Below are 20,071 nucleotides of genomic sequence, written 5' to 3'. Positions count from 1 at the left end.
GGCGGGGTCACCTAGCTGGAGGTTTTTCTACCTAGTTCTAACTGTTCCACCAGGAAACCCTTATATGGCCTGAAAAATGTCACTGACGTCATCGGTTTAAGGAAGTGCTGATCAGCGTTTTTTCAGACCCATTTTCAGAGAGATGGAGCAGGAGAAAGAGAGAGAGGATGGTCTTTTATGATACTATGGTGGCCTGTAGACACACTGGGGACAGATGTTGATGTTTAAAATTACATGGAAAAGTGCATTTTGCATAATAGGTGACCTTTAAACCTGAACTGATCTGGAGCTCTAGTGTTTCTGTGTCCACAAGGGGGCGGCAGAGTCCCTCATATCTTTGTAACATGCAGCTTGGCAACACTAAATGAATGTCTCCTCTCTTATCCTCCTTATCCTCTCCGTCTCTTTAAATCTTTGTTCCTCTTAGCTCTCTCTCCATCTTTACAACACAATACTGCACACTTTTGTTGTATTATCTGTTTATTGAGGATTAGAAACATGAAAAACATACCAAAAAGCCTGTGAAAATATGACATAATCTTACACACTGAATAGCAAAAAAGATTTATATAAACCATTGATAATACTAATGCTAATGTAGTAAACCTCAATGAAACCTTAATGAATAATATCCTCAGCAGTCGCTGACGTTGGCACCATGCTAGGAGAGCATATTCACATGTAGTGGTTCATTTTGTGCTTGTGTGAGCAGTAACCTGAGCTTTGAGAGGTTATTTACATGAAGGTGTGAACGGTTGGCTGCAGCAACTACGCGGTGTTGTATATGTGTATTTTAGGGCACCACATGTCTGAGTTTGAGAGAGTGTATGCAGAGTTGTCCCAGTTCTAGTCCAGGTGACATGCTCCTCCTCTGGGTATAAATGTGAGGAGGCAGGGTGCAGAGATGGATGATAGATAATCTATAAATCACTACTAAAAAAATGTTAGAGCCATGATGGACATATCGCTGGGTAGATTAGATTATGACAGATGTTTGTGCGGCGTGCATGCCAGGCTGAGTGGAGGCCAGGTCAGGAGAGTGGTGGCAAGGATCGGGTGCTGACCGGGCTGCACTTCACCCTGGATGGTGATGGAGGAGGCTCGGTGAGGTGAGGGGAGGAAGGGGATGGACGAAGGTGTCCACTCTGGTACTCTCTCCCAGTCTCAGTCCCAGAGCGCTCTGAGCCGGGAGCTTGCGACCGACCTCTGGGCCTGCGTAAGTGAGGCGGGCTGGAGGAGGCGGGTTTGCATTTGTACCGGGAGGGAGAGTGATGGGAGGACGGATGGCAGGTGGGGGAAGAATAGCAACCTGGTGCAGAGTGACGACTGGGTGATGGGTGGCGATCGGGTGACGGGTGACGGCAAGGCGAGGAGTGCCTCCCAGACAAGGGTGAGGGGTTACTGGGTGGGTGTTCCTTGGTGTGTTTGGGTGATTTGGGTGATTTGGGTGATTTGGGTGACTTAGGCACCTTGAGCGACTTGGGCGTTTTGGGCGTTTTGGGTGATTTAGGCATGGGGTGAGAGGAGGAGTAAGAGTTGGCGCTGTGAGTGGGAGGGGCTTGGCCGGGAGATGCGGAGTCTCCATTGTTGGCAACCTTGTAGAGGAAGACGTCATACTGAAGGGGCGGGTCGGTCTCTGAGTGGAGCTTAGCCTCTTTGGGGAGAAGCACTTCCAGGCCAATAGTGACTCCATCCTGATGTGGAAGAGTGGTAAGTGGAGAAGGATGCAAACATTGTAGGAAGAGTCACAGAAACAAAAATAATGAAATATACAAAGAAATACGGGCATGGGTGGTCTTGAGAGACAATAAACCCCCCTGGGCACAGACGCAGTATTTTAAATCTGCAGATTTCTTAGCCACTTGGGGGCAGTGGAAACACAACACTGACATGTTATCACCTTTTACGTTAATATGACAACAGTTGCCTATAGAGTGCTACAAGAATGAATCCTAAAAAACAAAAAATGAGTTAGCATTTTAGCACTTCCGGTTCCCTCGTCTGGAAGTCAATGGGTTATTTGAATGGGCTTTTTAGTTAGACGCCTGAAATAAGGTGTGTAGTTAACACAAGCTGAAGAGATTTTAACATTTTGTTCTACGATATAAAATACATCGATAAATATCCCTCTCGGGAACTTTTGAGGCCTTTAAGTGTCTTAAAAAAGACGGTTGCTAACAAGTGGCTAAATGAGACTACAAAACGTCATCATGCCGACTCGTCCGCTTTTACAGCCACGTTCTATAATCATAAAAGTGGTGTTCATTTGTGAAGATTATATCATAGAACAAAACGTGTAAGTATCATTAACGTTTGTCTGCCACAGAGCTTATTTTCTGCAATAATCTAAAACCCAATAGAAAAATACCATTGGCTCTTTGTTAAGGGAACCAGGGCGGTGGTTGGCCTACAAAAATATGTCATGCCTGGAGCACTCTATTTACAAATGCAGCAGATAACATTTATTTGCAATCATGTTTGTGGCCATTTGATGAATGTAAGTCCAATATTCACTCTCCTATTAACTCTGTTTTTTTGGTCTCCTCTAAATTACAGTTTTCCTCACTGTTTTCCCATCAACAACACTATCAACTGACAAGCGAGCACTTGCGGTAGCTCCCATGCATTTTGGAGAGCTGTCCGTGGTGCTGAATGGGCCCACGGTAACCATTGTTTGTGTGGTATAATCTGTGAGCAGCCTTCTGTAGCACAAAAGCGGGGTCAGCCGTGCGTTCGGTTATTATTAGCAGGGGAGCAGTCGGGCAGTAGTTAGCTTCATTATGAACAGACATGCAGAGAAAAGAGAAGGAAAGTAGAGCTCATAGCAACACACAGGGACAAGCTGGATAAAATTAAAAAGATTTATTCCAACAACCGTGAACTATAATCCTCCATGTATACCCAAAAAAGTACAAAAGAACCTCAAGTACATTAAAGTATTATAAATCACATTGAAAACCAAGACACAGCGTGTGTGTGTTAATATATGTATATAGATTCAAATATCAACTCCAAGCAATTACTTTGACCTCATGTAATCTATCCACTTATTAGCAATGTCAAACATGAATGTTTCGCAAATACAGATTCACTTGATTTCCACTTACTTCTTTTGCAAATATTTTCAGACACTTTCCGTCGATAACACCAATGCATGCGGAAGGAGAGAGAGACAGTAAGGCGGGGCAGGCAGCGGCGAGGGGAGGGTTTCGGGGGGGAAACAGGAGAGGAGACAGTGAAGGAGCGAGAGTTCATTGGCCGAAGACCAAGGCAGGGCGTCAGTAGAGAGGAAAGTCAGTCATTAGTTGGTCCAAGCCAGAGATTTTAGTCCAGCGTGAGAGGCGATAGAGGAAAGAACAGGAGGCGGCGCCGCCACTATGTGATCAGCATTGGCATGGCAGCCTTGTAAACAGGACTATTGTGCTTCTCAAGTTGTGTCCTTCAATTCATGTTGTGCTTTACTTTTGACATTAGGCCTGATTGGATGCAACAATATATAACAATTTCTTTGTGTGCGCGTTAAATATTTTGGTCTGATTCTCCAGCAGCACACTTTGAACAGACGGTGACATTATACTAGGTTGTTCTGGAGCGTGTTTACCTCGGCGTTTTCCTCCGTGTTGTTAGGGGTGTGGTCCTGGTCGTGGACCACAGAGGTCGGACGGTTGTTCTCGTGTTTGGGGGAGTGAGAGTTGAGGATGTTCATTGACCCCTCTTCCCTGGCTTGTGGGGTCTTTGCTGGGTCCTCCTGCTTCTGAGGATCATCCTGTGGGGAGAGTTTATTACTTTTTATACATGCCTCGCATATACAAACACACAGGTAACTAGATGTTCTGCAAAATTAAAGAGCATCAGCTCCTCGTGTGTGTGTGTGTGCACTTGCGGGTAAAGTCTGTGCGGAGCCTGACGGACAAATGCCTTTCCCACCAAGATTCATTATTGTTCAATTTGTTGTGTATCAAATGTGTAATTTACGTCATTTGAAGGGACAGGCAGCATTTCTTGACATGTCCAATTCACTGGAGTAGGTAGTCATTTAACAGGAGAACCCACTAGCTGTGCTCATAGACTGTATATAAAGATGAATGACGCGTCTCCACTTCCTCCCACTGTACAGAAGTGAAGCCAAAATTACATTACACCCTCACAAGGTGGCCAAAAGGTGAAAAAAAAGGCTACTTCATGTGTATTGGAAGAAGCACATGGGAGACTGCACCCTCCCCAGATAATAGTGGAACTATAAATGACAAGGGGCATTGGTCATACTGAATTTAAATTAATTCAAATGAAAAATATGCAATTCAGCAATGTCGAAAGTCAGCTCTTCCTCATGCTAGAGATGATCATTCTCGAGCTGATATGGGTCACTGTATGTACTGACAATGCACCTGTATGATTAGACCTTTATCTAATCAACCAATCCTGCCTCAGCATTTAAAAAAAATACCAATCGGACCTCTGACATTTAAAAAACTGCATTGCAGACATGTGTCCGCAGGGGCTTTTTAGCCTCTAAACCTGACATTTAGAGCATCCGGAGGTCACAGACTCATCTCATCTATAACCACTGCACTGAAATGCCAAGCCAGAGCTCTGAGAGCAGTGGAAAAGCAAGTCACAATTTGTTCACTTAATTTAGCCAAGCCAGGTATGGCTAATGGACTGAAAATTAAAATGCGATTTGTGAAAATCCATCAGCGTGTGCTTGTGTTTTCCACAGTGTTAAATGCAGTAAACGCATGTAATTATCAGTCAGAGATCTGTGTTCGTATGGAACTATTGTGTCTGTGTACGTCTGAATGTGTCAATTTGCAAACGACCGAGCCATCGATTGATTGGCATGTCACAGACATCTGAAGGTCACAGGCACAGCAGGCAGTAAGTAGGGCACCATCGATCGGTCACACAACTGGCTACTGCAGGACAAAACTCACACTTTAACACCAGAGACAACAAGTTCAAAAAAGCTTAAAGTCATGGGAGAAAATGGCTTTGTTCCGTTGATCTCATAGACTTTATCTGCTGTTTATGGTTAATCTCTGTTAATATCTGCCTCTATCAACAAGATTCTCTGTTGTTTATTGAGATTAAAAATGTAAGCATGCATCAGTAGCTCTCTATACTGTGTTGGCTTAGCAACCCAGTAGTATGATTGATGAATACCAAACAGGGGCATAACATTCAAACACAAAACCCCACAAACACACAGAAACATGGATGTAAATGAATGTGTACAGATTCATATTCACAGACACACACAAGCTGCTACAGAATGACTTTATAGCAGCACTACATGCACGACCTTTGGAAGAGAATTGGGTATAAATTAAGGGGGGAAACTGCTGCACAGGGACCCTAAAATGGCTGTCTGAGCTTTAATGGGTGCAGGAGTGAAGCCAGCAGTTTTACACAAAATGGAGGCTCAGCTTCCACATAGAGCTTCTCCATGAAGCTGCACAGGTAAACGTGGGAACTTGCTATTTAATCACACAGCTGAACAACTAGTTGCAGGAATCCTGGCGAGGAGATGATTAATCATTTCAACCTACAGTGTACATGGAATGCAGCTGATACAAGATCAGATGCAGGAGGGGGGAGTTTGCGGGGTTTGCAGGAAACAGGGAGCCGAAATTTGGCATCTAGCGGTTGCACAGTGAGTTCAAAGCAAAGCCAGGGAGAGAAATTACTGTAGGGGCTATGTGGACGTTTCCGCTCTGCTTACCTGGATGTGATTATAAGGGTTTCTGGGTTTATATTCCCAGGTATAGCTGGTTGTTGATGGCTTCTGAGGGGTTGGTGAGTGTGAAAAGCATTAAACCAGCCAATTAGACTGTTGTCAGGCTATTAAATAGGCGTTGTCAGTCGCTATGAGCAACATAGATGTGGGTCAATAGGGGCCTCCTACACCCAATGTTAGGTTTTATCATCTATTCATATGGTAGATCACCGAACGAAGGAATAAAAGTACACGAAAGCAACCGTAGTAATTATGACAGGAACAGAAGAGGAAGTCTGGCGCTGCAGTAGAGACAGCCTGAAAGTCCATATGGGGTGGAGGTCAGAGTTCACATCCCATGAGAAACCAACAACGTGTACTTGTCTTCAAAAGGCTAAAGTTTCGCTTTTGAAACAGTTATTTTAAGCCAAAAACAATGTTTTTTCCCCAAAACCTATCTAACTAACCTACTTTTTGTTGCCTAATCCTAAAAAAAGTTGTAGTTTTGTTGTCTAAACCTAAACCGTTTTCGATTGTGTTCAAAACGTAACGTTTCATTCAGTTTTACAACGTGTTGGAATGTGTGGCTTTTAAGTTTCGCTTTCACTTTTACAACATAGTAGGCCCCTATTGACCCACATCTATGGTGCTTATAGAGACCGATAATGCCTATTTAATGGCCTGATAACAGTCAAATCGGATGCAGCAACACACATATACTGTACATTCAAAACTGTAGGTGGAAATCCTAATGATTAGTTACGGAATTTAACAGGGCACCAAGGTGAGTTAGATGTGCGCACAACACTACGTGCTTACAGTAAGTTAGTAGTTTGGCGTCTGGAACAAATAGGTGGCCATGCACAGAGACAGAAAGACGGACAAACTCAGACAGGTACAAAAATCTAATTACTATGTAAGCTGGCAGAGAGAAAACATCATGAACAAAGAGGTAAACCTGGTGGTTACAACAGACATCGTAGATGCGGATGATGGGACTGAAAAGTTGGTGAATACGAAGATGATGAACGGAAGGAGAGAAAAAAGGAGAACAGACATGAGGAGAGTTGGCGCGTACCTGACAGATAATGTTGTCATAATACGCCAGGTTTTGAGTGTGAGCTTGGGGAGCGATCGGAGGGGTGTCGCACAGTTTCCTTACGTTTGGCTGCGAGCCATCAGCTGTTGTGGAAACAGAGAGGCCGTCCGTCTGTGGCTCGCTGCTCTGTGGGCGATACTTACTGCAGGAGGGCAAAGAGAGAAATATTTGTGCCGTAAATATTTGCAGTTAATATGTGTGTTGTTGTTTTTAGTATCTCTCCAGGTCCATATCTTCCTATGTTGCTCTGCACAGTGTAAAACAGGGGTTAAAGCCTCTGGTAGACACACATCATTCACAAAAACACATCATCTCAGACTAAGAACATAAAGAGAATTAGATTAGCTCTAAAGACTACATTGTGGCTGGTGACTATAAAATCAAATTTGATAAGATTAGATGGATTTTTCTCACTGATTGCTGCTTATTGACTCTTCATTTACATTTAACTCCATTCTCACATGTCTCCCTCTCTGCTGTTCCTGTCCTTCATCATTTAATTCCAACAGTCTTCCTCAGTTGTTACACATATACACAGTCACAGCTCTCTCAGCACCCATCATGTGCAACTTGCAACTCATATTTTTACTTTCTCACCTCCCGGTCACAGCCACGCACCTGCGTTTGCGGAGGCGCTTGTTCTCATTCTTGAGGCGGTGCAGCCTCTTGGCAAAGAATACGATAATCATGAAGAGGAGGATGAGCACCACGGAGGACACGCCCACCACCGCACACAACACCTGGAACTCTGTGACGGCCCAATCACAGCGCGTGCCTTTGTTCCAGATGTAGTCCTGCACATTGCACCTGGATGCAAAGCGACACAAATATCCATGTTAACACTTTGTGGTCATAAAAACAGTACTAAATAACCTCTCTCCTGACCTGCTGTATTAAAAATAAAAAAAGCCAAAAGCCAAGAGGTTTAATCCCACCGCACTAGCGTGTTTACCATATTTATAGCCACAGCATGTAAGCCAGAGTAAAGAGTGTAAAATGGTACTAAGAGCTGATGACATGGTGTCCTGAGGTCTGTCCAGCAAAGCAGGGATTCGGCCCACAGCCTAGCCCTTAATAAGATCAAAGGATGAGGATACGTGCGTGCATGTGTGTGCGTCTTTTCCACATTCCCGCCTTTCTCTGTGCAAATTGCATGGGAACTTGTGTTTAAAGTGAGTCCACATGAGTGAGTGTGTGTACGCGTGTGTGTGTGTGCTGTGTTACTCAGCAGGTACAATGAGATGAGCAAAAGTTTGCCTCCAAGCTTACACTGAGTCTGCTGGATAGCACAGATGGTGCTACCGAGGCGTGGTGTATGTGCACGAGGAGCGTGTGTGTGTTTATTTGTATGTGTGTCGTATGTCCGTATGTCCTGACTTTACTGTGTTGTACTTTCTATGTGTGCATACTGTGTCTACATCAGCTGTCACAAACACTTCACCCCCCGCCTCCAAAACTGAGCTAATCCTTTGGCGACCCCGCTGTGATCTTGACGAACCCTCATGACACATTAAGCCAGCCTTCTATCTATGTGCGTGTCTGTACGCCGTCCTAAATCTTTTTCTTTTGTGTTGGAGAGGGGACATATTGGAAATCATCCCAACAAGACCATTAAAAAGGGGGAACGTTTTTAGCGCCTATACCAACCCCCACCAAACACCTCTGCTGCCAGTACATGTGTTTCCTCTAAAAAAGTCACTGCCTGCTTGTAAATGCTACTCAGTGGTGGAAGAAGAACTCCGAAATTCTACTTAAGTAAAAGTATAACGCAGTGTAGAAGTACTCTGTTAAAAGTAAAATGTCCTGCATTAAAAATTTTATTTAAGTAAAAGTACAAAAGCATCAGCATCAATTATTGATGCATTAATGTGTTCATCACTTTAACATTACAGCTGGTAAATGTGGAGCGCATTTAATTGCTTTATATACTGCTGGGTAGCTTGTGAATATCCCCCAGGGATCAATAGTCTTATCTTAACCTATAATAATAGATCATAATTTCAGAACCTCATTTATCTGAATCTGCAAAGCAAATAAAGCAGTTACATAAATGTAATGGGGTAAAAAAAGTTCAATATTTGCCTCTGAATTGTAGTGGAGTAGGTGTAGAAAGTAAGAGAAAATTGAAATACTACAAAAGTATAAGTACCTCAAAATTATACTTAAGTACATTACTTGAGTAAATGTACTTTCTACCACTGATGCTACTAAAACAACTTGCATCGCCTTCATTCATTACTAAACATGATGAAAAAATGAAGCCTGTAATCCTCTTAAATTAACATGTTTTTGTGTTTTTCTCACCTGCAGAAGGCTCCCATTCCCGCCACTACGGTGCACACGCCTCCATTAAAGCAGAAATTGGGTTCGATGTCACACTGAGACACACAGACCCCAGGTCCAGAGCGCACAAAGCCCAGCCTGCAGCCGTCGGCCCCCATGGCGCCACCTAAGCCTAACCCATCACCCTTGTCCGGCCCTGGCATGGGAGTAGCTGGTAAGGAGGGCCCGCTATCCACGTTAAGCCTCACGGTGTCAGGAGGAGCAGGAGAACCAGCCAGGAGCGGATTCTCGTCCTCCATTTCAGGCGGGGGTGAAGGCGTGGGCTCGGGTTCTGCGGTCGCATCTACCGCCGAAAGGTCATCATCAGGGGACAGGTAGTCGTAAAAGTCAGAAAGCGTCCATGCAGTGGGTTCTCCCGCTTTTTGCTTCTGGGCTTTGGGGGCTTTTGCCCAATTCAGAGCAGCATCAGAGGGCACAACATCCGGCGCAGGGCTGTGAAACTCCACGGTGATGACGTCGTCGGACATGGGGTTCCCAGGCTGGTCTGGACCCGCCCCGCCAGCGGTGAGCTCCTCCCCCACAGGTAGGTCCTCCTCTACTACATCTAGGTGTGCATGTTTATGAGAGCGGTGATGTTTGGCGGAGCTGAGTGGGAGTTTAGCCCCGAGCCCGAGCCCTGCTCCGATCAGGTGGTCCCTCTCTGCCGAGTCCTCACTGAGCACCATCCTGGCATTCAAGGCCTCCTTGTTGACAGATGACTGGTTGTGGTGATGATGGCGCCTGGCCAGTGAATGCCTCCCTGTCAGGCAGACACAAAAAGATATTAAAGAGGCAATCCAGCAATTTAGTATACATCAGACCGGCAATACGTCATCCAGAGTAGGCTCTCATGACCACGTCCCTTTTAGTCGGTAACAGCGTGAAGAGATGAAGTTGAAACATGTCTCCAAACTTCTCCTTTAAACAAACCAGTAATAGTAATAACGCTATGTCGAAGAGTCGCTGTGTAGTTGGTTGCACCAACCATAAATACAAAAATGCTGATCTCCGGTTTGTTCAACTGCCATGTTGTAAAAAAGATATAATTGAGGGGCTTTATGGCTCCAAGTTATAGACCAGACCAGCATCGTGTCATTGCCAAGGCTGCGCTTCCGTTTGGGAGAAAGAAACTCGCCGTTACAGGAGAGAAAATGACAAAAAGCTGTTGTGTAGCGGGTTAACCGAGGCTTAACCCAACCTTAATTTCTTAAGGTATCGCATATGACTAATAATTATTAGTCATATGCATAAAACAAAAGTTGGTATAACAAGAGATAAATGCACACAAACTTGTCAAAATTACAATCAAAAAACATGTCAAATTGCATTGAAGTCTATGGGATCTTCGGTTTTCTATCCCCCAAAAGGGGGCGTGGCCTTGACTTTTTGTGAAGTACCCGTATGTGCCGGTCTGATGTATTGCACTTCCATAAAGTCAGATTGAACAAAGAATGGTCAACACCAATCACGGGTCAAGCTGCAAAAACACTTGATGCTACGCTTCCCATAATTCAATTGTTAATCTTCTCATCTAACTCGCGATAAGAAAGTTAATTTCCCAAAATGTTGACGCAGGCTTTTCAGGTTGATAGTATTTCTCATGACAGGTAAACTGACTTTAATGTGTAAAATCGATTTAACATAATCTTATTGTCAACACTGCATCGACGCCAGAGCACTGTGGGAGTTTGTCAGTTATTTTCCGTTATCTTATCTAACGGCAAAATGATAAACGAAGACTTGTATACACACACATAGATAACTGGGTTTTTTTGGGGGGGATTGGAGCTAATCCCAAGGTACTGACTGTGTTTTGTTTGATAAAGATTGTGGCCCAAGGATGAGGCATGAATAATTTAAACAGATCCCTACAGTATACTGGAGAGATGCCTTGAGGCTGCACCAGGCTAGTTTTACACTGTTATGTCACAACATCCTTCACCATAAATTCAGCTGACTTTGACAAACGCAATACAATAAAAAAAAAAATATGCACAAATGTTCATCAGAGAGCTGATTCGTGGAAAAGTGCAGCTCAGCTAAAAACACCGTTGTGGTTCACGACTCAAAAGCTAAGTGATTAATTGTCAAAGAAATCAGAACAAGAGCTGAAGACTGTCGCGTAATCAGACTGTAGCGATGTAGGATTAGGCACATTGAGTGACTAATGTGCTCTGGTGACCGAGACTGGGTGAGGATTAGATTAGGATTTAGAGCAATAGGTTAGAGGATGACTGGTCAGACACTTCTCCTGTACTTGGTAGAGAAAGATGCACACACAAAGAGGCAGAGAGACAGACAGAGAGAGAAAAGGAGAGAGGACAGTGAGGTCTTAAAACCTTTTAACATGCAGCCAGACACTGTTCAAACCCACACAACTCTTTTAAATTCAAGAGGAAATCCCAAAGTTTCCAAAATCACCCAACCTTACGGGGTGAATTTTGGGAAATGTGTAAAAAATTAGGCTCAAAGCCTCTAAAAGATTTCCATTTTACGGATAAGTGCAGCCATAAAAGCGTGGGTTTGTATATTCAACTCAGCGTAAGCATCATATGACTTGGATCCAGAGTTGGAAGCTGATAGAGATACTGTAAGGCAGTGTAGAATAAACAGATTTTAAAGGAGTAATTCAACATTTTTGGAACATATGCACATTCGCTCTCTGGCTGAGAGTCAGATGAGCTGGTAGCGCTGTCATGTTTCTACGCTAAATGTGAAGACACCACCAGCAGCCAATGAGCTTAGCTTAGCACAAAGACTGGAAACAGGAAGAAACAGCAAGCCTGGCTCTGTCCAAAGGTAATAAAACACACGTACCAGGACCTCTAAAGCTAATTTATGAACTTTAGAGGTGCTGGTTAGTAGATTTTGTTCCTTTTGGACCGAGCCTGTCTAGCTTTTTCCAGTGTTTTTGCTGAGCTAATCTGGCTGCTGGTGGTAGCTTCTTTTTTTCATTTTACAATTTACATTTTAAGAAATTATATATTTACAAAGCATACAACAAAATAAAAAATCAAAAAAAAAATCAACAAAACAGAGGTGAAAAAATAATTAAAAAAATTAAAATTAAAATAACTGATCATTAATATCAATTCATGGGATATAGTTGACAGATAGCTGATAAATTCATCATTCAGCTTCATATTTATCATAGAAACGAGAGATCAATCCTCTCATCCTACTATTTGCAAGAAAGCAAGGTTATGCATTTCCCAAAATGTCAAACTACATCTTAAAGTGGAAAAGGGACAAGAAAGAAAAACGACGCTGCTGTTGCACAGTTTGGGGAATATAATGTTCCCACAGTTGAGTGAATTTCAAGAAGCCACTTCTTCACACTTTTCCACTGGCCTGGTACATCTGAGCAAACGGCCAACCGTACCAAATACTTGGCTGGACGGCTTCTCTCCCACTGCCACCCTGAAATCACTGTGTCCAATGAGATCGCTGCTTTCAGTGTCTGGCACTTCACTCAGAGCTAATACTAAAACCATCTGAACGTGCCTCGAGTCACGAAGACTAGTGGTGGCTGAGGAACCATGAGATTCACATCACACACACACACACACAGAGACACACACACACACGCTGCAGTTGCCATGGTGAGATGTAAAGAGGTGCCATGTTGAAAGGAGGAGCGGAGCGAGGGAGTTGCAGTGGAAACAGAGAATCCAGTGTTCGCGCTCTCTCTCTCTTGTTTTTCAATCAATCAGCCAGCCAGGCAGCAAGTGTTATATGCCAACTCCATCTCTGGGAAAACCAAGGAGGAGTGAACTCAAACGCTTCACAGTTTGTGAAAGAGATAGACATGCTTCACCAGTTAAAACTGATTACAACGGATACAAATTTCATTTAAAGGTTCAATCTGCCAATTTGTTCCCCGTTGAGACTTAGATGCAGTGTCCTGTTAGCAGCTGGCGATTATAAGAGCAAAAGGGAACATGAGGAGATTACAAGGGCAAAACGAGCAAAGTGAATGCACGAGCCCCCTGCTTAGCAATACCATCTTGGAAACAGTGAGATTTGTGCCTTTAACTGCTGCACAGCTCTTCACCTCTGGCATCATGCTGAGCATGTCGCCATGGTAACAGGTTTTACCTGAGGTCGCTGTGATTGGCTATAGTGCAGATTCCCAGCAGCCTTTTCACCTTACCAGCAGGACACAGTGGGAAATATGGTTAGGTGCATGACCACGCCCTCTTTTGGGGGAAAACAATCCCGTGTCCCTCATAGGCGGTAACAGAGTAAACAGAAGAAGTTGAAACATGTCTCCAAACTTCTTCTTTAAACAAACCGGTAATAGTAATAACGCTATGCCGAAGAGTTGCTGTGTAGTTGGTTTGCACCAACAGTAAATCCAAATACGCCCATCTACAGTTTGTTCACTTGCTGTGTCCTAACAAAGATATAATAGAGGGTCTTTATGGCTCCAAGCTATAGACCAGACCAGCATCGCGTCATCGCCGAGGCAGCGCTCCCTTTTGGAGGAAAGAAACTCGCCGTCGCAGGAGAGAAAATGGGGAAAAGTTGTTGTGTAGCGGGTTAATCAAGGCTTTCAGAGGCACATACGATACGTGAATATTCACTGTCAGTGTGGTAAATCGCTAAATGATACATGTACGTATACATATACATTAACGTTATAGCAGTATCAGACTGTCAAACTCCAACTTAATCTCAGCCCTTAGAGAACTGTTAACAATATTTACAGACAACACTTAGACTAACGTGATTCAATCAATTATGTATCGAAATATGGATAAGCATATATCTGGCCACTGTGTTGGACGGGGGAAGACTGAAGGGACATGGCAGCAACCAACCTTAATTTATTAATGTATAGTGAACGCTCAGGTTCAGGCAACTAATCATTAGACATGTGTATAAAACAAACGTTTGTATAACAAGAGATGAATGCATACACACTTGTCAAATTGCATTGAAGTCTATGGGACCTTTGGTTTTCTTTCCCCCAAAAGGGGCACGGACTTGACTTTTTGCGAAGTACCCGTAGGTGCTGGTCTGATGTATGCTGTTGCTGGATGGAGACACAACTAGTCCTACTTTGTGACTACGCACATTCTGCTCGTACCACAACCACCATATTCACAGCTCTCGGGTGTAGGTCCAACTACAACGTGTCATTTAAAAAATCTAGACGATTGGTCAACCTGCGACACGCACCCTTTATATCCACCCATATAAATAGTATTTCTTCCTCCCCTTCTCTATGTGTGTTAGTGAATAAAAGGGAGTCAGGGAGATACTGATGATCTGATCTATTGTGACTTATCATGAGCTTTCTGGAGCTACAGGGCAGATGGACCTCACAGTATGCACTCACTCAAACAAACACACGGAGCACCCAAGTGTCTGGATGTGATCCATATTGCTTTACATGACTATTAAGGACAATCTGTTTCTGTTTGTGTGTATGAGTGGATTGATGTATTGGTTTTATATAAAGCTGAAATGATAAGTTGATAAAGCTGATTAACAAACTGGTTCATCTGCAACCGTTTTAATACGCTATGTGATTAATTGTTTAAGCCATTTTTTATCAAAATTGCCAAAACTTCACTGATTCCGACATCTCAATAGTTAAAATTTGCTGCTTTTCTCCATCCCCTTTGGGCTTTAAAAAAATCATGATGGCTATTTTCTGACATTTTATAGGCCAAACATAAATCAAACAATATAAAGAATTACTGACAAATTGAATTGAGTTTTTATAGAAACTTAAAGCTGCAGTGGGTAGAAAACAGGAGGAGAACAACCAATCAGAGCCGAGCTGGAGCCTGCCGTCTCTGAGCAGCTGTCAATCACACGCAAACTCCGATCAAATGGAGTAACAATAAACAATACAATAGTGTCTCCTCTTTTGTTTTCTTCTGTCCCGTGTATCCTCAGTCTCTTTCAGTCTTTCACGGTCTACACCGTTGTATCGGGTAACTCAGCCGAGCCAACCAACCTCGTGATGTAAAAGGCTAGAGTACTGCAACATAACGGCGCGCCTCTTGCCACGAAAGATGAAACGGACCTTCTTTTTTTCTCTTAAAATGCTTACATTTGTCATGTTTGTTATATAATTGTACATTAAAGAGTGGAAATCCACTTTGTTGCATTTCACCTTTAAAGCCTGAAAACAGAGCAACGAGGGGGTAAGTCTAGTTCTCTCTCAGAAACCTTGAATTACAATATGATAAAAGGTTATTATGGAATTTTTTGCCCAATGATGCCAAAAATATTCTGCCCGACAGCAGGTTTAAAGCTACATTTCCTATTGTCTGTGTCCTTTTTTTATTTGATTAGTCTATTACTGTTTAAAGGGACTGTTTGTAACTTTTTACACGTATAAATCTACCGGGTCGGTGTCCCATGCATGCTTGCAAATGCGCACTCGCGTGTGGACCACTCCTCTGCCTGCTTGTCTTCACTCACACAACGCGCGCGTTCTCGCTCCACCTCACGTGCATGCGCGCACACTACACACTGCAGAAGAGTTAGTTTTGCTCTGAGAATATCTAGTGAATGTACAGTGGACGTTTGTGCAGAAATAACTGCTGCAGCTCCTCCAGACCAACAGAGGTTTCCCGTGTCTTGTGAAGTGACGGGGCTCCGCAGCGAGAAACGTTATCGTCTCCGACCGGGTGCCGGTGTCTCCCCCGTTTCCTCCGGCCGCGGTCAGAGACGATAACGTTACTCGCTGCTTCAGCCCCGCTGCTTCCCGGGGCTGAAGCAGGAAAAGCCAACACTAGGATCAGCAGTGATTCATGGAGAGACCTTCGTCTGGTCAGCTAACATTACTGCCAAGCAGCTGAAATATAGAGTGATATTGTGGTTTTAGCTGACATGTGTCGCCTCACTGTTTTGAGCGATGCTCGTTCATGTCTATTTAGAGCGAGCAAGCGCGAGCCTGACGCTGACTTTCGTTGACTAAACGGCCACAGGTGTCGCTGTTAACAAGCATTTCTGAAAGTTACAAACAGTCCCTTTAAGGGTCACTGAAAAAAATATCATCTCACAATTCTCTCTATATTCCACCCAGATGGAAAGGAATGGAGATTCACCTCCTAATGAATCACACATGACAGGCCACGTGGTCTCTGGGGTTTAAAGCATGACAGACTGACAGACAGACAGACAGACAGACAGACCTGCGTGTATTTATACCGGTCAATATGTCACAGTGTTTACGCCTGGTTACACATTGAGGGCGCGAGATGCAGCGCGTGCCCAGGTGAACCCCGGCGACCCTCCGCGTGCACGAGCAAGAGCCACCCTGTTGCTGGGCAGCAGCAGCGCGCAGTTCTACATCTCCAAGACGTGCCACATGTGTGTGTGTGTGTGTGTGTGTGTGTGTGCCAGACAGAGAGCAGTGTCAGATTGTCGTTCCCACACTGCCTCCATGTCAAGAGGGATGGAGAGAAAATGAGAAGGCAAAAGGGAGGAGAGAGGAGAGGTGTTAGCCGGGCCCGGTTGTCTCGGTGCCTCCCCCATGAATGTCTGGAGGAATTCAATCCTTTCAGAGACCGTGAATGGGCCTCCTGTAGCCGGGCCACGGCGCACCTAATCCCGCCTTTGTCTGGTGCCACGCACCGCCGCGGAGAGTCGCAGCTGCAGCATACTGAACTGTCAAATGTCTCTCTCTCTCTCTGATGATCACCCACGGGGCTGTCTGTCTGTCTTTATACAGATGTTCCTTATTATAACATTTTGGAAACAAGTCAGTTACACCTTTTTGTAATTAATAGTTAGGTCACAGGAGACTCTGAATGGGTGCCAGTGGTTCAAGTGTCATTAATGATCAATAGGCCTATACATACAGCAGCTCTCAGCATGACATAAAACACCAGATTTGGATTTAACAGCACATCCTATAGGGATATATTGACTGTATTTTGAATGCAATAATGCAAAAAAAAAAATGATCAATGCCAAAATGCAATAGATGATCAATGCATTTAAATGATCAGTGTCCATTAAAAAAATCAGCCTATTAATACCCAGCGTGTTAAATGATCTATAATAGGCCTATACATACAGCAGCTCTCAGCATGACAGAAAATATCAGATTTTGGATTTGACAGCACATCCTATAGGAATAGATTGACAGTATTTTTAATGCAATAATGCAAAAAGACATTGCTAATGCCCAAAAATGCAATGGATGATCAATGCATTTAAATGATCAGTGTCCATTCAAAAATCAGCCTATCAATCAATACCCAGCGTGTTACTATCAATAGACTATCAAAGACTCTCAGTGCTGACAATAAAAAAAGATGAATATTAACCATCAATTTTAAATGGCAGTTGCATCCCCATATATATACCGCATGCATGGACATTTGTCATTTTCCCATATAATAATATGCCAATGCAGGTGTGATTTTGGAACACGCACGTGCGCGCTTTTCTTTCTTGCTTGCACACACACACACACACACACGTACTCACACACAGGGTGGGACTCCGTTAGGTAGACTTACCGTGAGCAGACAGAGGGATGATGATGAGGATCATTGAGATGGTCAGTAGCACCTGCCAGGTGACCAAACGACTGTCAGCGCGCGCCATAATGTTGTCTATATATCCCCTCTTCTTGACACACTGATGCAAACTGTGATCCCGTTCCTTCGTTGTGTATACCGGTCAGATTGAACGATAATCCTCCACAAAGTTCAGATCTTCATGTCGCCGTTTACCGGCGTGTGTTCGGCTCCATCATACCGAGCAGCATCCTCTCCTCCACACCTTTAGCGCGCGCTGTATCCTCTGCGCTCTCGAGTGTCCGTATAGTATAGTGTAGTAGTGCGCGCGACCGGCGGAGGGTCTGCAGACGAGATTTTAATGAGCCGGGTTTTGTCGCTGCCTGCCTGCCTGTCTGTCTGTCTGTCTGTCTGTCTATGCATGCGATCCCTTAAGCCTTTCTCTCTTTGGCTGCATATAGGTGATGAGCACGTCGTGCGCGCACAGTGTGCGTTTGGGTGTCAGTGTGCCAACACACACACACACACACACACACACACACACACGAGTAAATGTCCAACCTGATGTAGAAAAGGGTTCTGATTTTGGGGGATTTTAAGCATGCAGCGTCTGTTGTCACTGGAAGTCAATATGCTCCATTTTTAACACCACAGTGTGAACATCACGTCCATATAAATAGAATAGAATAGAAAGCTTTATTGTCACTGTATTAAATACAACAAGATTCACAGTTGACACTTCTGGTCAGTGCTTTAAAACAAATACTTGACAAGACTACACGAGGCAGATAAAACATATAACATATATAAATAGTCTGTCTGTCTCTCTGTGGGTGGTGGTTATAGCCCATGCAAGGGGGTTATGGGTGCATGTTGTCTTTGGCCAGCAGAGGTGTGTGTGCGTGTGTGTGTGTGTGTGTGTGCACAGTGGGTGGATAATCCTCTTATACTGTGATATATGCTCCAGACAATGGCATCTGCTGCTGTATCACCACCCTCACACACACACACACACACACACAAACACACACCCTGACTGACCACTAAAAAGTCCCCCCCTTTCCTCGACCCCCATCATTAAATACGCTGTCTCTCAATTTCCATTATGTTCTTCCTCTTTGATTCCCACAAGACCCCCATCACTTTTAAAGCTTCAGTATAGGCAGACATTTTTTGGCATCATTGGGCAAAAATTCCATAATAACCTTTCAGCATATTGTAATTCAAGTGTTGGCTCTGATTGGTTGTTTTCCTCCGGTCTGTGAAATCCTGCAGATGCCATTAGGAGCACCGGAGGACACAGAGGCACATGATTTTTTTCACTTGTCTCAGGACATAGTGACCGTTTTATAAAAATAACTTTTTTTAATCATATTTGCTCCATTTCTACCCACTGCAGCTTTAACGGTGCCTTTGCCACACTTGATTTTACTCTTTCCCTAAATGCCATAACAAAATTGCTTCCAAATACATTTATGTAATCACTGCTCTGTGACACTAATCCATTTTCATATTTCTCTGTCTCCTTTTACTGTCACAAACACCTAACAAAACGGCCTGCAGAGGGCTGCCTACCCACTCTCCTCCTAAATGGGATTATGTTGAATACATTATGAAATAATTAAGACCAAATCCTCTGTTCCTAGTGAAAAAAAATTGCAGTTTCACTCATTACTCATTGAATCGGGAGTGAATTGATCCAAACCCCCCCGCTGTGTGCGGCGTCCCTCTGTCCCCCATCAATTATCCTCCAATAAAACACCCAATCTAAACTCAGTTCATACCTCAAATCCCCACTCTCAGCGACAGAGAAGAGTGGGATCTGGTACGAGAAGGACCTGGCATGAGTGAGAGAGGGGAAGATAGAGAAAGGGACCGTCACAAGAGGACAACGGAGAGAGACAGGATGTGTGTTGGGATTCAGAGGATGGACAGAGCATTGGAGAGAGGGAGTTGGAGAGTGGTGGAGATGGAGAAACAGAAAATGTTCACTGATGCTCTGCCAAACAGAGCAGAACGAAATTGCTTCCGCACCCGCCCACCCCCCCTACACACAAACGCACACATATCTGCCATGATAAATACACACAACACAAGCGTCCTATCTTTCAACTCTCATCCTCCTATAGCGATTAGGCAGGATAGGATAGTTTTCAGACTGTATGGGGACGAGAGAGGAGTGTTTTCTTGTGCAGGATTATGAACAGATGGATCTTACTGAGAAGCAGAATGGAAGAATGGCACACCTTAGTCGACGCCAAGCTCTGTGCGTGCATGTGGTTGTGCATGTTGTGCTCAGGCCACGTCGTCGTTTTTTTCCCCATCCTGTTCCTGTGTTGAACAGCGAGGGTTGGACAGGATGTCCAAGTCCCCTCCGGTGCATTCCCTGCATGTGTCAGTGAGTGTGTGTCCAATGCTGCAGCGTCCACTCTAGGGAGAAGA

At 44.0% G+C, this 20,071-nt stretch overlaps 1 protein-coding gene across 4 annotated transcripts; it reads right to left on the bottom strand.

The window, feature by feature from the left end:
- Positions 1-487: 487 nt before the first annotated feature.
- Positions 488-18,075, bottom strand: LOC119503622 (chondroitin sulfate proteoglycan 5-like). Of its 4 annotated transcripts, none has more exons than XM_037795486.1 (6): positions 17,630-18,075; positions 9,120-9,897; positions 7,413-7,622; positions 6,879-6,957; positions 3,602-3,766; positions 488-1,694 (listed from the first exon to the last, which is right to left on the bottom strand). In XM_037795486.1, exons 1-6 carry the CDS (start codon positions 17,715-17,717, stop codon positions 1,032-1,034), a joined length of 1,983 nt encoding a protein of 660 aa, XP_037651414.1. In that variant the 5' UTR covers positions 17,718-18,075; the 3' UTR covers positions 488-1,031. The 4 variants fall into 4 exon arrangements, with proteins under 4 accessions (XP_037651414.1, XP_037651415.1, XP_037651412.1 ...); XM_037795487.1 differs by having other exon boundaries at positions 490-1,694; positions 7,434-7,622; positions 17,630-18,073; XM_037795484.1 differs by having other exon boundaries at positions 491-1,694; positions 6,795-6,957; positions 17,630-18,071.
- Between the last annotated feature and the right edge of the window lie 1,996 nt (positions 18,076-20,071).

Source organism: Sebastes umbrosus, chromosome 15, assembly GCF_015220745.1.
Source record: "Sebastes umbrosus isolate fSebUmb1 chromosome 15, fSebUmb1.pri, whole genome shotgun sequence".
Taxonomy (NCBI): domain Eukaryota; kingdom Metazoa; phylum Chordata; class Actinopteri; order Perciformes; family Sebastidae; genus Sebastes; species Sebastes umbrosus.
This window is presented reverse-complemented; position numbering and strand designations above follow the sequence as displayed.

Excerpts from the sequence above, each read along its gene's own strand:
- LOC119503622 (XM_037795484.1), bottom strand. The coding sequence starts at position 17,717 with ATGGCGCGCGCTGACAGTCGTTTGGTCACCTGGCAGGTGCTACTGACC. Across the intron at positions 7,623-9,119 it reads GGAATGGGAGCCTTCTGCAG|GTGCAATGTGCAGGACTACA; the intron begins GTGAGAAAAACA and ends CTTTGCATCCAG. Across the intron at positions 6,958-7,412 it reads TGCGTGGCTGTGACCGGGAG|TAAGTATCGCCCACAGAGCA; the intron begins GTGAGAAAGTAA and ends GCCCTCCTGCAG.